This window comes from Rhincodon typus, chromosome 20 (assembly GCF_021869965.1).
Source record: "Rhincodon typus isolate 14 chromosome 20, sRhiTyp1.1, whole genome shotgun sequence".
NCBI classification, from domain to species: domain Eukaryota; kingdom Metazoa; phylum Chordata; class Chondrichthyes; order Orectolobiformes; family Rhincodontidae; genus Rhincodon; species Rhincodon typus.
In genome coordinates, this window is record NC_063351.1 from 12,795,947 (window position 1) to 12,813,082 (window position 17,136).

The following is a 17,136-nucleotide window of genomic DNA, read 5'->3' on the forward strand; positions in this document are numbered from 1 at the left end:
AGACCTCAGTTCAACATTCATTACAGGAACATATTAGAATCTGTTAGGATAACTGAGTAGGCAAGAAACAATGAACTGCTTAAAGAGTCAACTAAATTTCAGAAAGGCTCATCACAGAATCAAACAGCACAGAAGTGGGTCATTTGGCCTGCTGTGCTTCTCATGGCTGCCCAATAAAGCTACATATTAGTCCCAATCCTTACTCTGAACAATAAAGTGTGTTTTTTTTTCCCAAGAAGAGATTAAATTCCCCTTGAAAGTTATGAGATCTGCTTCTACCACCAATTCGTTCCTCACTAAATTTGTTATAGGGAACGTGAGCCTCATGGCAAAGCCAGTACAAAAGCACAAATGCCAGCATTTGCTGTCCATCACCAATTTCTCTTGACAAAGTGATGGCAAACCATCTTGAATGACTGCAGTCCACATGGCATTAATACATGCAAAAGGAGGTCCAGTACTTTCAACAAGCAACACTAAAGAATCGATATTCAGTTCCAAGTCAAATGGCTTGAAGGGAACTTGCAGGTCGTGGTGCTCCTGCTCCTCTGCGGTTCTTGCACTTCTAGGTGGTTGAACTCACCGATTTAGACAATGCTTTCAAAGCATCTTGGCAGGTTGCTGCAATACATCTTGAAGATGGTATACACTGCTGTGATGACACTATGATGGAGGAAATTAATATTAAAGATACTGGATGGATGCCAACCGACTGAGCTGGAAAGTTGTTGGAACTGCACTTATCCAGGCAAGCAGAGCTTATTACATCACACTGACGAATCTTGCAGATACACATTGACAAGTTTTGAGATCAAATGGAGAGGTACGCACCATAGAATTCCCAGCCTGTTCTGCTTTTATATGGATGCTGCAGTTAAGTTTTCAGTCAATGATAACTTCCAGAATGTTCACACTAGGGGATGCAGTGATAGTAATATTATTGAAATGTAAGGGAAGATGGTTTAGTTTCTCTCTTGTATAAAATGGTCATTGGCTGATACTTGTTTTGGCACAAATGTTGTTACATGCCACTTATCATTGCAATCTGAATGTTGTCTGGATCTTGTTGCACACGGACACTGACACCTCTAGCATTTAAGAAGTCATGAGTGGTGCTGAACACTCAATCATTCATGAACATCTCTGCTTCTGACTTCATGTTAAAGTAATTGAAGGTGGCTGAGCTGAGGGCCTAAGCAGGAGGAGCTCCTGCAGCAATATGCTGGTGCTGAAAAGAATGATCTCCAACATCTGCCAATGTGCAAAAACTACTCTAACCAGTGGAGTTTTGCCCCCACCCTACCAAATCCCACTGGCTTCAAATTTTGCTAACGCTGTTTGATGCCGCATTCAAATGCTGCATTGATTTCCACAAATCACTCTCACTTCTCAAAATTACCTCATTTCCATTTTCGCCAAAGTACTGAGGATATCTGCAATCGAACCAATGACTCTTTCGAATCAATGACTTTGCTGATGGTCAAGGGGAGGCTGATGGGCTGGTAATTGACTGAACTGGATTGCGCTATTTGTGGATAGCACATTCCTAGGCAATTTTTCAGCACTGATTAGTAGGCGCAAATGTTGTAACTGCACTAGAACAGTGTGGCCAGCAGCATAGCTAGTTCTGGAGAATGAGTATTCAGTATCACTGCAAAACATCGGAAGGTCCCATAGCCTTTGTAGCATTCAGTGTCTCCAGCCACTCCTTAATATTTTGAGTGAATCAAATTGGTTGACTACTGGCAGAGATGTTGGAAATCTCAGGATGCAGCAAATATGTATTCTGGCTGAAAATTAAAGCAAATTCATCAGTCTTACTTTTAGCAAGAATGTGTTAGGCTCCACCACCACTGAAAATGGGGGTATTTGTGGAACCTCTTCCAGTTAGTTGTTAATTGTCCAACACCATTCACCACTGGATGTGGCAGGACTATAGAGTTTTGATTTCTTTGCTTAAGAGCTTCTTAGCTCCAGCTTCAGCATACTAGCCATTATCACTTAACCATCTGAGAGACGTTGCTATGCACAAAATTAGTTGCCACGTTTCTCACGCAATTGTGATGAGAGTTTGAGTGTTTAATTGCCAGTGAACTGTTATGGAGAGTCTCTGCATAAAATGCAAGCTTTATGTGTTATTTTCATAAGCCACTGGTCACAGAACCATTTACACAAATTTTAAAATTGGCAAATTTTTGAATCACCCATCAAACGATGATATGCACACGTTTAAAAAGTAGACAAAGTTAACGCCTTTACTTATTTTGCAAAGGAAGAGTCCGTAAGTGTTTTAACAGAAAGGTCGCACATCTGAGCTAACACAAAGTATACACCTGACTGGAATTTTATGAAGTCCCCATGGGAACGTCAGTCACTTAAATATACCATTAATGTTGCAAATTGTGATTCTATAAAATATCGGACTGGAGGTCTGTGACAAGCGGTGTGCCACAAGAATCAGTGCTGGGTCCACGACTTTTCGTCATTTATTTAAATGATTTGGACATGAATGTAGGAGGCATGGATAGTAAGTTTGCACATAACATTAAAATAGGTGGTATCATAGACAACGAAGAAGACTATCTCAAAGTACAACAGGATCTTGATCATTTGGGCTAAAGAGTGGCAGATGGAGTTTACTTTAGATAAATGTAAGGTGTTGAATTTTGGTAAGGCAAACTAGGGCAGGGCCTGGTGAGGCCTATTTTAGAATACTGCATACAATTCTGGTTGCCCTTCTAGGAGGATGCTGTTAAACTTGAGAGGGTACAGAAAAGACTTACAAGGATGTTGCCGGGACCGGAGGGTTTGAGTTTTAGGGAAGAGGCCGAATAGGGTGGGGTTCCTGCCCCCAGTGTCGGAGGCTGACGGGTGACCTCAGAGGCTTATAAAATCATGAGGGCATGGATAGAGTGGACAGTCAAGGTCTTTTTTCCTAGGACAGTGGAGTCTAAAACTAGAGGGCATAGGTTTAAGTACTTGAGGATAACTTTTTTCACACAGATGGTAGCACATATATGGAATGAGCTACCAGAGAAAGTGGTAGAGGCAGGTACAATTACAACATTTGAGAGGCATCTAGATGGGTTTATGAGAGATATGGGCCAAATGCCGGCAAATGCGACCAGGTCATTTTGGGATATCTGGTCAGCATGGGCCATTTGGACCGAAGGGTCTGTTTCTGTGCTATATAACTCTATGGCCAGAGCAAGGAGGCTGAAACCAGGGTCACAGGCCTGGACAGCCTTAAGTCAAATGCCAAGGTCACTTTTAATCTCATCTTTATTTAAGTACGATTTAAAGAGTATAAGCAAATTTCTGGCAGGCAGGATTTTATGCTTGTTGGAATTAATCTACCATTATTCATGCCCACTTATATTGCATTCTTATAATTTCTGAGCTGCCTCTTCTAATTCCACTCCCTAAAATCATATACAAGTGTGACCAACTTACACTGATGCAAATTAGAAATAATTAATGAGCCCCTTACACCAATGCACACATTGTAACTCAGCTCCCTGCCCCAACTCAAGCATAACTCATTAAATATCAAATTGCTTCCTATCCTTCAGCCAAACTGTTATTTCTTTAGATTCATTCATGACATGTGGATGTCACTGGATAGGCCAGCATCTAATGCTCATCCCTAGCTGCCCACAGAACAGTTTACCAGGATGTTGCCAAGAATAGAGATTTTGAGTCCTAAAATGGCCTGGATAGGCTGGGACTTTTTTCACTGGAATATAGGATATTGAGGCGTGACCTTATAGAGGTTTATAAAATTATGACAGGCACTGATAAGCTTATTAACTAAGGTCTTTTCTCTAAGGTGGGAGAGCTCAAAACTAGGGGACATATTCTTAAGATGACAGGAGAAAGATTTAAACAAAAGACATGAGGGTCAACTTTTTCCTCTCTCACCCCACACAGAGTGGTAAGTGTGTAGGATGAACTGCCAGAGAAAGCAGTGGATGCAGATACAGTTACAATGTTTAAAAGACATTTGGATAAGTACATGAATAGGAAAGGTTTGGAGGGATATGGGCCAAATACAGGCAGGTGAAACTAGTTTAGTTTGGGAACATGGTCGGCCTGGACTAGTTGGATCAAAGTGTCTGTTTCCATCCTGTATGACGATGACTCAAAGAGTCAACCATACTGCTGTAGTTCTGGAGTTACATGCAAACCAGACCAGGTAAGGACAACAGTTCCCTGAACCAGATAAGTTTTCACCCAAAGATCAGCAATGGTTTCATGATCATCATTAGATTTTCAGTTCCAGATTTTTGTTGAATTGAAAATTCCACCATCTGCCATGGCAGGATTCAGGTAATATTCTGGAGACCTGGGTTTCTGGATCAACAGTCTAGCAATAATACCACTAGAGGGCACCACCTTCCTTTGTCCATCGATAACACCTACCCTGAATTCACATTTTCAATGTTTAAAAAAATCTGTAGAACTTTGTAAATGCCTTCTACAGCATTAACACAATACATGGCTTACTTCTTGGCATGTCATGGCCTCAAAGAAATCAGAGGTGGGCAAGGAATGGTGTACATTTAGACAAGACTAGAAGAACAAAAACAGGTCACTCAGCCCATCCGTTCCACTCAAACATTTTATTTTCTTTTTGATAAATTTTCCCTAAAACCACATTACTCACATCAACTGTTCCTTGTTGTCACGGGTCTCCATACAAGTGAAAATATCTACACTTTGTCTAGCTGGTCAATCTTTTTGATAATTTTAAAGTCTTCCACCAGAACGTCCCTCAGCCTCCTATTATCTAGGGAAAGTTATCCCAGTTCACCAACATAGTTGCAATCTCAGTTCTGGTAGCATCTTTGTAAACCCTGTTTGCAGCTTCTCCATTGTCTCTATCTTTCTGTTTTATATAAGCAAACCAGAACTGCGGTCCACATTCCAAGCGTAGGCTAATCAAGTTTCAAGACAAATTTGACAAATTCTGATTTTCAATTCTTTGATTTTGACATCCGTTCTAAAGAAATTTCATCCAAATTGGTGATTGCGCAAAGAACCCTTGGGTTCATTGCTGATAATCCATTATTTTATATAGTCATGTTTGAGGCAATGGACAAAACATCCATGGTCAACCTCTGAGTACTGATGTTTACTGCACACATTGACTTTCTGTTGAGTATCCCAACATTGAACAAATGTCTCCTGGATGCAGTAATAATAAATCACCTGCTGGAACTTAATTGTCAAGGTTAGAGTCAAACTCAACAATACAGCACAGAAGAATGACATTTGGCCCATCATTCATACACCAACTCTTTGGAAGAGCAAACCAACCCATTTCCTGTCTTTTTCCCATAATCTTGCAATCCCTTCCCTTAAGAATTTATCCTTTTGAAAGTTAAGGTGTAGTACTAGTCTCTGAAGTTAAGTAAGTTACTTACATGGCTTTTTAGCTTCTTTCCGTTTCATATCTTCTTTGAGCTTCATTGCAATTATAATTGTTAGCAGATCGTAAGCTCTCTAGCAACTTTTTTTAAAAGTCTCAAAACTCAAATATGCTGCAATGTAAACTCAGCTCAAACGTGCAAAGTGAACGACTAAACAAAAACTGTTCATACATGCAGAATATCTGTAAATGTAAAGCGACCAGAAAACTTGCTCCCGCACTTTGGCAAGATTCACGTTACCTTTTCCCTTGTGTCAGTGGGTGTACTTTACATGTAGTGGTTTTATTGGTCATGACGGTCGGCTTGCGAAGTCACAAGTGATTACTAACAACGAACCAGAACCTCCTGAGGAGACGCTACCCAATCAGACAAATCAGCGCTGCAGGAAGACACGACGTTCAAGGATCGCAGCAATAACATAACGACACCATTCACCGGGAACCGGACTACAGCACCATGCTTAACCACTGCCAACACAGAAACTACAGTGTATAGAAACTACAGATGACCATCAGTAAATACCCGCAGAATTTTTCGAACTCATTTACGCCAGTCATCTTCGATAATGTGATATTCAAGTGAACAGACCATATGTTCAATTAATACGTGATAAATCTGTATCATCTCATATTCTCTGCACACAGAGGTACAAATCAACCCTCAAAGCCCCCGAACAACTGTCCCATCTCCCACTGCACTCCTGCCTCTCCTCAGTCTCCACCTTTCCCTCTCATCTCCTACTGCATCTCTCCCTCTTCTATTCTCAGTCCCCAGCCACCCTTCTCCATCCACACTCACCGATCTCCTTCCCACCTCATTCCCCAATCCCATATCTCCATCGGATTATTGTCCCATAATCCGGCAGCCTCCAATCCCTCCCTCTACAACCTATATTCTTCCACCTCCTCGCAAGTTTTCCAGTCCATCCAATCCAATCCAATAAAATCCCTAAATCCCCTACTCCGTATACCAAGCCCTTGATAAGGACCCACCGAATACTTTTATTTACCTAACCCCAATGATAATTACCCCCATAATAGCACTGTTCACACAACCCCAATGACATTAACCCCTCCCAACCCAGTGCTTTTCTCCGCACTCCGCCCCCCCACTCACTTGGCCCACATACCCCCGCCCCGCACTCACGTTTACCCCCCCCCCCCACTCACGTTTACCCCTCCCCCTCCAATTACCACTTCCCCTCCCCCTCCAGTTACCCCTCCCACTCCCGCTCCAATTACCACTTCCCCTCCCCCTCCAGTTACCCCTCCCATTACCACTCCCCCTCCCGTTCCCGCTCCCGCTCCAATTACCACTCTCACTTACGGGGTCTGTTTTTTCTCCCCGAGTCTATCCTCCTGCGGATGCGGCATTTCTTGGCGGGGGATTCGTTCTCTTGTTCCGGGCTGCGGCGGCTGGGCCCCGGGTGAAAGCCATTCTGCAGCCCGTTGGCGATGTTGTGTGCCGGCCTCGGGGTGTCCATGCTCCGGCCTGTGGTCAGTGTCCGGAATCCGGCCTCAGCTCAAGCCTTCGGCGGCAACTCGCGCTCCGGGGTCACTGGCGGTCATCCCGGCTCCGGCTGACGTCACGCGCCTGCGCACTGCGATCCCAAACATCCAGCTGCAGGGCTGTTCACAGAATTGCCCCCATAGTTACCCCTGAAATGCCCCTGTTCACACAGTGACCCTATAATTATTCTTAAAATTCCCCAGTCCACATAATTACACCCTAAAATGCCCCTGTTCACACAATTACTTCATAATTACATCTATAAACCTCTGGTCACACAATCATCCATAATTACCTGTACAAAGCCCCTGTTCACACAATTACCCCTAAAATACCCCCTTTAACACAATTATCCTCATAATTGCCCCTAAAATGCCCATTCACATATTTACCTTAAAAATACCTCTGTTCATATAATTTCCCCTCAAATGCCCCTGTTCACACAATTATTTCTGTAACATCCTTGGAACATAGAACTGTACAGGACAGGAATGGGTCTTTCAGCCTACAATGTTGTGCTGAACATGTGCCAAATTAAACTAATCTCTTCTGCCTGCCTTTGGTCCATATCCCTCCATTCCTTGCATATTCGTGTGCTTACCTAAAAATCTCTTAAACACCCCTATTCATATCTGCTTCCACCACCACCCTGGCAGCGTGTTCCAAACTTCTACCATTCTCTGTGCAAAAAAGACTTGCCCCTTACATCTTTGAACTTTCCCCCTCACCTTAAATGCATGCCACCTAGTTTTAGACATTGCAACTCTGGGAAAAAGATTCCTACCGTCAACCCGATCGATTAATCTCATAATTTTATAGACTTCTATCAAGTCTCCCCTCAGCATCTACTGCTCCAGAGAAAACATCCCAAGTTTTTCTAGCCTCTCCTTATAGCTCATATCCTCTAATCTAGGAAGCATCCTGGTAAACCTCTTCTGCACCCTCTCCAAAGCCTCCACATCCTTCCTGTAATGTGGCGAGCAGAATTGAATGCTGTACTCTAAGCATGGTCTAACCAAAGTCTTATAAAGCTGCAACATGACATCCTGACTCTTGTACTCAATACCCGAGCAATAAAGGCAAGCATGCCATACGCCTTCTTCACCACCCTATCTACTTGCGTGGCCACTTTCAGGGAGCTATGGACTTGAACCCCTAGATCCCTCTGTACATCAATGCTGTTCAGGGTCCTGCCATTAACCTTATACCTTTCCTTAACATTTGATCTCCCAAAGTGCAGCATCTCACATTTACATGGATTAATCTCCATCTGCCGTTTGTCCACCCATCTCTGCGACTGATCGATATACTGCTGTATCCTTTGACAACCTTCTACACTATCCACAACTCCACTGATATTTATACCATCTGCAAATTTACTAATCCACCCATCTACATTTTCATCCAAGTCATTTATATAAATCACAAACAGCAGAGGTCCCAGTATGGATCCTGTGGAACACCACTAGTCACGGAGCTCCAGCCTGACAAACAGCCTTCCACCGCTACACCCTGCCTTCTGTGGACAATCCAATTCTGAATCCATGTGGCCGAGTCACCATGGATCCCATGCATCTTAATCTTCTGGATGAGCCTACCATGAGAGACCTTGTGAGAAGCCTTAATAAAATCCACTTTGACAACATTCACTGCTCTACCCTCATTGATCACCTCCTCAAAAAATTCAATCAAGTTAATAAGACATGACCTGCCCTGCACAAAGCGATGCTGTTTACACAGCTCTTGTTTACACAATTACCCCCATAATTAACGCTAAAATGCTCCATTCACACAAATAGCTCTAAACACTGCTGTTCACACAGTTGCCCCTACAAATACTCCCATATACTTGCTCACACAATTACTTCTATATTTACTTCCTAAATACCCCTGTTCATCCAACAACAATGATAATGACTCCCAAAATATCCCTGTTCATCCAACGCCAATGATTTTTTATTATTCATTTGTGGGGCGTGGGTGTCATTGGTTGGCCAGCATTTATTGTCCGTCCCTTGTTGCCACTGAGAAGGTGATGATGAGCTGCTTTCTTGAACCGCTGCAGTCCACCTGCAGTGGGTTGACCCACAATGCCATTACAGAGGGTATTCCAGGACCTTGACCTAGTGGCAGTGAAGGAATGATGATATAATTTCAAATCAGGATAGTGAGTGTCTTGGAGGGCAACGTACTCCTAAAATACCTATGTACACCTAACTACAGTGGTAATTTTCTCTTAATCACCCCTGTACACACAACCCTAACTATAATTACCCCTAAAATACCCCAATTCATCCAAATCCAGTGAGAATTACACTAAAATAACATTTGTGTCACATCAGTGCCAGGCAATGATAATCTTCGATAAGAGACAATGTAACCACCATCCATTGACATGCAATTGCATTAGCATCACTAAATATCCTACTATCAATATCCTGTGGATTTTCATTGACACCCTCTATCACGAGGTCAAAAATGGGGATATTTGCTGATAATTACACAATGTTCAGCGACATTCACAACTTCTCAAATACTGGAACAGTCCACATCCAAATGAGAAAAGGCCTAGACAATATCCAGGTTTGGGCTAATAGGTGCCAAGTGACATTTTTACCACACAAATGCCATCTTCAACAGGAGAGAGTCTTACCATCATCCCTTGACATTCAATGAGACTACCATTATGAAACTAACTACTATCAACATCCCGTGGGTTACCATTGACCAGAAACTGAACTAGACTAGCCTTAGAAATACTGTGGCTACAAAAACAGTCAGAGACTCAGAATCCTGCAGCAATGACTCCCCAGAGTCTGTCATCCATTTACAAAGCAGAAGACTGAAGTACGCTTGAATACTCCCCACTTTCCTGGATGAGTATAGCTTGAATAACAGTCAAGAAACTTGAAACCATCCAGGCTAAGTAGCCCATGTGATTGACACCACCAATGATGCTTGTGTCCAATTCTCTTTCAAAAGCATTAATTCCATCTACCTCCACCATAGTCTCAAGCAAAACATCCTGAATCCTAATGACCAGCTGCCCAAAAAGACTTTTCCTCATGATGTTGCCATTACTTCTTTATTTGGCAATCACCTTAAATTACTGTCTCTCGTTATTTACCCCTCTATCAACAGGGCCAATTTACTTTGTTCCCCTCATCATTTTGAACATTTCTAAACATGATCTGTAAACATGAGCTCACTCAAAATCCAGTTGCTTATTATCTTAACACATTAATCCTATTCTGTCATTATCACTGAGGTGAAACATTGGGTCCAAATTTGTTATTCAGTCCTTGTGTTTATGTTCCTCACTTTTACTCAACCCTCCCAATCTCTGTAATCTCTTTCAACCCTACAACTCTACAAGATCTCAGCTTTTTACACCTTGTGTATCCATGATTTAGTTTCCCTTATGAAAAGCAGCCAAGCTTTCAGCTAAGACATAAGCTCTAAAATGCCTTCCAGAAACTTACCCATCCTTCTGTCCCTCATTCCTCCTTTAAGGTGTTCTTTCTCACCCAACTCTTTGACCAAGTTTTTGGTGCTCCATTCCCATATCTCCTTTTGTGGCCCAATGTCAAATTGACTCTGACTAAGCTGCTGTGAAAAACCTTTGGATGTTACAGTAAAGGTGCTACATGAATGCAAGTTGTTATTGTCACTGTAACACTGACAAAAATAATGGAATGATGACTGCCTTGATATGATAGGCTGTTCACTTTGGGGCCTACTATTCCCGTTTTGCACAGACTGCCTTGAAGTTTCTACAACGCAAATCAGTCATCAATACCTTTTTTGTTTGAAATGATAGCAGTCAAGCTGTGCATCAGGATTGATCAACTACCAAGGCAGGGAATGCTGCTTACCAACCACCAACAGTACCAGCTGAGAACTTTACCAAAGTTGTTATGAACAGGAGGCTTTTGCAATACTGAATGGCATAAAAATAAACAGAAGGTAACAGAAATATGGGTGCTACACGGAAGAGGTCGATCTCTTTACCCGGGTAGGTTGCATCTTAGGTTGCTGAAGGAAATAAAGGTAGATATTTCAGAGCTGCTGTCGGCAATTTTCTGATCCTCGTTATAAACAGGGATGGTGCCAGAGGACCAGAGAACTACAGACATTATACTCTTGTTTGGAAGAGGATAACCCTGGCCGTTAAAAACTAGTCAGTCCAGTCAGTGACTGTAAACATTCCCTTTGTCAGCCATCACCTTGAATTTGACCCACATGTGGACAGTACCAACTTGACGCTTTAAGCCCCTTATTTTCTTCATCCACACTGACAGCCCCTAAACTCTCTCACCATACCCAAGATGCCAGGGCCTCCCCACTGCAAGTTTGCATGGTTGAACTCCATCCTCTTCCCTCAGAGCCTTCCTCTGCTCCTTCACATACGGACCACACCTGAATCCCTCACCTCCTTCACCTCTGATTTCCACTGCCTCTCCCAAGCTTCCATTCTCTTGCTCCTCTCTCCTGCACTGCAGGCTTCAACAAAGAGAATTACTCACCTCAGACATGACTGGACAAAGCCAACTAATGCACACCACCTTTAAACAACTGTGAACCTGATGCCATGTAGTTGTTGTGTGCCCTTGACTTAACCTTGAATGTAGGACTTCATTTCTAAAGGATTTAATCTAATGAATATTCATGACATGTAAACATAATATAAGGAGGAATCGGCCACAGGACATGGTGAGGCCCAACCCACCACTGCCAACAGTGCCAACTTAATTTCTTGTTTTTAATCCATCATCACGAGCTTGACATTTTGGTGCAACCACCACCCCCACCCCCCACCCCCACCCCCACGTAACTTAATATTCCCACTGTATTAATTGAAATTTCATCCAGAATTTCAGCAAAGATAGACATGGATTTGGAAGGTCATAACATGTTCAAGAACTTCAAGAAAGAGTGTTTGAAGATTGCAGAGTAGGAGGAAAGGAGTTGGGTGTTTTCCTTGAGGAGGGGTGTGAAAATTTCAGATTTAAAGGTGAGAGGGACAATAGTTGAAAAGAGAGGACCACTAACAATATTGATTAACGTGGGCCAAGAGGAGGCATTGGTGGTTCAGTGGTAAAATGGGAGCAGGGTCAAGGAGCAGAAGGTTCAGAGAGAGTTTGAGGGACGACAGGAAAATGAAATCAGTGTCAGTTCAGGGTTGCAGTGGGTTAGTAGAAGAATGGCAGAGGCAGAGGTGATCAAATGGTCTTCATGTCAGTGGCAAGAACACTACATATTTATTTTTGGAGCAGAAGGTGTGACAGACAAGGGAGCAGCATTCAAGAAGATCATTTGTAGAAAATAAATCAGTGTTATTTTTACATTCAGTTTGATCCTAGAATGATGGGCAGCTTTAGGACCTGAGAGCAGCTCCTGTTGGTGTTTTATATGGTCCAGATCCGGTGCAGAATTGCTTAACCAGTTATTTGGCAGATTCTCTCCATATTACATCTCGTGGATTTAAGGGAATGGTGGTGAGGGGTCCAGCAGGGAAATACATTTATTGGGGAAGGGTGTATCAAAAGTGGAGGTGAGGGTGCATCCCGGTAAATGTTGTGGTAAACCAATGACCGAAGACTAGACAATGACATTATGAAAGTTCATTTGTAAGTGAATTGAGGGAAATGCTTTCTTCTTATGCTTTCCTATGTGTCACCGTATACTACAACATTATCTAAATAAACTACGATTTGATTCAAAAGCCTCTGAAATGTAGCTGTGTGTTCTGTAACCTATATGACATGATTCAACATTGGCATAATCCATTTGGTGTAACAAAAGCAGACATTTCTTCAGCCTCGACGTTAAAGGCATTTGCCAGTATCCCTTTAATAGATCAATCTTAGAAGGGAATGGGGCACTACAATGCTATCAATGCAGTCTTTCAACCATGGAATTGTCTATGAATCTATCTTTGTGACTGCATTCACCTCTCTAATCAATACAAAGTCTAGTTGCACCAATCAGTTTTGGAGCCAATACTACGACTGAATTCCGGCTATTTTGACTAGGTTCATACAAGTAGTTTTCCAGCATGTATTCTGTTTCTACTTTCACTTGAACTTGTTTTCCAGACTCAACTAATTTCTTTTCATCCTGACTCCCATATGCCCACATCATATCGAGCTAATGTAGTACAGCCAGGATTATCTCATATTTTCTCAGAAGTCTTAAACATCCTAACATTGTCCTTTCTCTAAATATGAGACCACAGTGTCTAACTGTCCCATGATTTCTGTATTTGCTAATTGAATTGTATGAGGTTCACTTTGAGAACCTCCTACTTCTCCCTCTACCTTACTCTTATAATTTCTGTCCCCTTCCATGACTCTTACCACTTGACACAGTTGCTCATCCTTTTCCTCTTCCCCAGGATGATAGCTTTTCAGCATGTGTCTGTAACATAACCAATTCTTCTTCCTACAATCAGATAGGTCACTTTACTGTCCCTCCTTTGTATGGATCATTGAGCTTCACTTTCAGAGGTTCACCTTGAAAAGGCCAATAACAATCAACTGTATCATCTCATACTTGGAACCCTGTAGTTGCTGAAAATTTATCTGCCCAGTCTTTAATTTTCACCTGGGAAACTTTCAAATGCTGTTGTGCTACCCTGCATATTCCTATAGGTCTTTCTAGAAACGTTGAGGAATTGTGTTTTTGGTTCAATAAAGTCTCCCTAATCAATTTTGATGAACCTCTAATCATAAGAACATAAATCAATTCAAGTGAACGAAACCCAGTAGATTCATTTGACAAATCTCTGCCAGCAGACAGGAAATCTAATCATGTCCCAATTATGAGGGTATTTGTGACAGACTGCAATAATAATGGTTTTGAGAGTTTGATGATACCTCTTCAAAGCTGCCCATGTTTGTGGATGACAGTATGTGACGTTCCCTTACTAGACAATGATAAGTTACAGAGAAGCAGTGACCTGGAGATGGTGTTTAGGTAGGATATATCTAAAGACAGGTATAGAGTGTGCAATGGTAGCTAAACAGTGACTAGCATTGAAATATTGGATGTACATATGAGCTAATGCTTCTCAGGGTGCACAGATCTTTCAAAAATGGTGCGAGTGCAAGGGAAGCTGGTCTTTTAGAAGGTAATTGCTATGGTTAGTTGGTCCAAGAATGGCATGTAGTAAAATAGAGAAGGAATCAGATATCGGAGATGCCATTAAGGTGGGATCAGTAGTTAATGAGGCAAGTTTGATAAGATGCATTGGGAAATCCAGCTATGCCTTGCAACAAGAAAGCCTTCAGAAAAATCCACATAACTTGCACTTAGCCAAAAATATAGAAAATTCAGCACAATATCGTCTTTCAGTTACTCTGCATGCATAATAGTGCACACTGCCACTCAACTAAGGCTGGGAAATAGAGAACAGTAAAGTTGAACACTATTGTATTTGACACTATTCCATGCATAGACACATAACTCATTAAAGTACATAATGCACGCTGTCTGTAAGATAGTTCTCTATTAGAAATAGTGTGGGTTGTTTAAAACCAATGGAAGAACAATGCATCCTATAATAACTTGGCTAAGTGACTCATTTAGAAAACAAATTAATTGTGCATCGTTATGTGTTTCATGTAGTGGTAGATTTATAGCTGTTTTAGTAAAGAGCCATTTAGTTACTCATGTCAGCAAGTATAATATCCTGGTATGTTGGTAAAAAAATCAAAATGCTGTCTAAATTGAGATGTAAGTACAATTTGTATTTGTGAAGTAAATAGCTAAATCTAGGAAAATTCCAGTTAATTATAACGCTGAGCTAAGCTTCTTTTATTTTTTAAGTAATTCCTGTTGCTGTATGTGACAGTATAAATGCTCTATGTGGGTGTAATTATGATGCACGATTTTTCCATGTGATCTATTAATTAATAAGGTTTTGCCTAAATACTGGCAAATTGCTGTCCCCACCATTCATGCCAGCTGACACAGGAGTTGTTGGATATTCTGGAGTTGTTGTTACGACAAAAGCAGAGTTCTGATTTTACGTCAAATCGACAAAATTATTGAGTGCAACTTTCACCTTCAATGGTGGTGGGAGTATTGGTAGTATTGGATCCAAACCCTGTCCCTCTACTCCCCTTGTGCTGTAGATATTTATTTATAACATTTGAGACAAAGGAAAACCTTTTGGAAATATCTATAGATAAGATGAATCTGTCTATCCGGTCTAGTTCACATCAGACCCCAGATATATGCAACCTATAGATGAGCCTAAATGTGGAGGCTTTGTCTGAAGGTACTGATATTCATACCCAATCAAAGAACGAAGAGCTATATGAAGTTCTATGAGATATAAACAGTTCATTGTCAAAGGATTATAAGCACATGACATACCATGATAACTTTGAGTTTGATTCATTATCCACTATTTCAAGATCAAAGGGTGATGGTCTGATTGTCTTCCACTGGATATGGTCATTGCTCGGCACTTATGTGATATAACTGGTAATTGCCATTGATCAATCCAAACATGGGTAATTTCCATTTGCTGCAAATGGGCACAGACTGCTTCAGTATCCAAGAATTTGCAAATGACGCGGACTTTCAACGATCATCAGTGAACATCTCCACCTCTGACCTTATAATGAAGGGAAGGTCATTGATGAAACATATGAAAACGGTTGAGCCTAGGGCACTACGCTGAGGAACTCCTGCAGAGATGTCCTGGAGATGAGATGGCTGACCCCCAACAACCACAACCATCTTCCTATGTGCAGGTAAGACTCCAACCAGTGGGACGTTTCCACATGAGTCCCATTGAACAATCGTATACTGTGTCATTTGAGGAAGTGAACTCGATTTCTTTCAGTTACTAGGGAGTGGCAGATTTGAAATGTTGCTGAGCAGGAACTATCTCTCATTATAATTGTGGTTTATCTTGGATGGCACCATGACATGGAGTCAGAGCAGAAGAAGCAGAGAGGAGAAAGAGAAGGGGGACTCTCATAAAATGTTATTTCTACTTAGGGTCTTCAGAGAGCACATTTACCTGAACAAGGATCCAGGAGCAGTGACCTTAATGGCTGTGCTTCAGCAAGGAAGTGATCATGGAATTGTTTGAATTAGGATTAGAATAGGCTTATTTTCACATGCAATCAAGAACAGAAGTACAGGAATCCAGTGAAAAATTTACAATGTCATCCCACATGGCGCCATCTTAGGTACAAAGTAGCTGGGTACAAATGTGGGTGGCACGGTGGCTCAATGATTAGCACTGCTGCCTCACAGCACCAGGGACCCGAGTTCAATTCCACCTTCGGGTGACTGTCTGTGTGGAGTTTGCACATTCTCCCTGTGTCTACGTGGGTTTCCTCCAGGTACTCCGGTTTCCTGCCATAGTCCAAAGATGTGCAGGTTAGGTGGATTGGCTAAGCTAAATTGCCCATAGTGTTCAGGGGTCTGCAGATTAGGTGGGTTATAAGTGGATGGGTCTGGGTGGGATGCTCCAAGGGTCAGTGTGGACTTGTTGGGCCGAAGGGCCTGTTTCTGCACTGTAGGGATTCTATGATCTATGACTATGAAATCTCGGATACAAAATAGAGAGACAGAAGAAATTACATTATCTTACAGTTATTCGTAGTTTAAATTAGAAAAATAAGAACCTAAAGTTAAAAAAGATAAATATCACAGTCTTTCTATAAAGGGCCTGTAGTAAACCAACGCAGGGGGCTTCCACATGTGGTCTGACCGAGCTCGCAAGTCCCCAGTCCAACACCCTCCCCGCACCAGGCACACTGGCCGTCCCGCTCCACTTGTGTCTCCAGCCCGCTGACCGTCCCTGCACCACTTGGGTCTCCAGCCCACTGGCTGTCCCACTCCACTCGGGGCACATTGGCCGTCCCTGCTCTGCTTGGGCCTCCAGCCCACACAGCTCTGGCCCTCAGCTGCTCTGCATTGTCACTGCCGCTCCAAGGTGAGTTTCATTTAAAAAAAAACACAAAAACAACTTTTAAAAGAGAGAAGAAGAAGGAGATAAGAAAAAGAAGAGAAACAGATGGAGTAGATGAGCCCCGACACTGCCTACTCTGTCACCACCATCTTGGAACTGTATCAACCAGATCTGCATCCACAGAGCAGAACAATGTCAATGTTGTAATTGCTTGTAAATATCACAGTGCCCTCAATTTCTACACCAGGAAATCCTTCC

General features: G+C 42.1%; 1 protein-coding gene across 4 annotated transcripts in view; it reads right to left on the reverse strand.

The window, feature by feature from the left end:
* Nucleotides 1-15,420, reverse strand: part of LOC109918839 (pantothenate kinase 1) — a 72,980-nt gene extending 57,560 nt beyond the window's left edge. Inside the window, exon 1 of one of the 4 annotated variants that reach the window (XM_048609101.1) lies at nt 15,324-15,420. In XM_048609101.1, the coding sequence (XP_048465058.1) occupies nt 15,324-15,348 (25 nt within the window). In that variant the 5' untranslated portion in view covers nt 15,349-15,420. Of the gene's footprint in view, nt 1-5,426; nt 5,518-5,672; nt 5,816-6,758; nt 6,999-15,323 lie in introns of those variants that run through there. The other 3 variants (XM_020518788.2, XM_048609102.1, XM_048609100.1) reach the window with 3 other exon arrangements.
* Nucleotides 15,421-17,136: the final 1,716 nt, after the last annotated feature.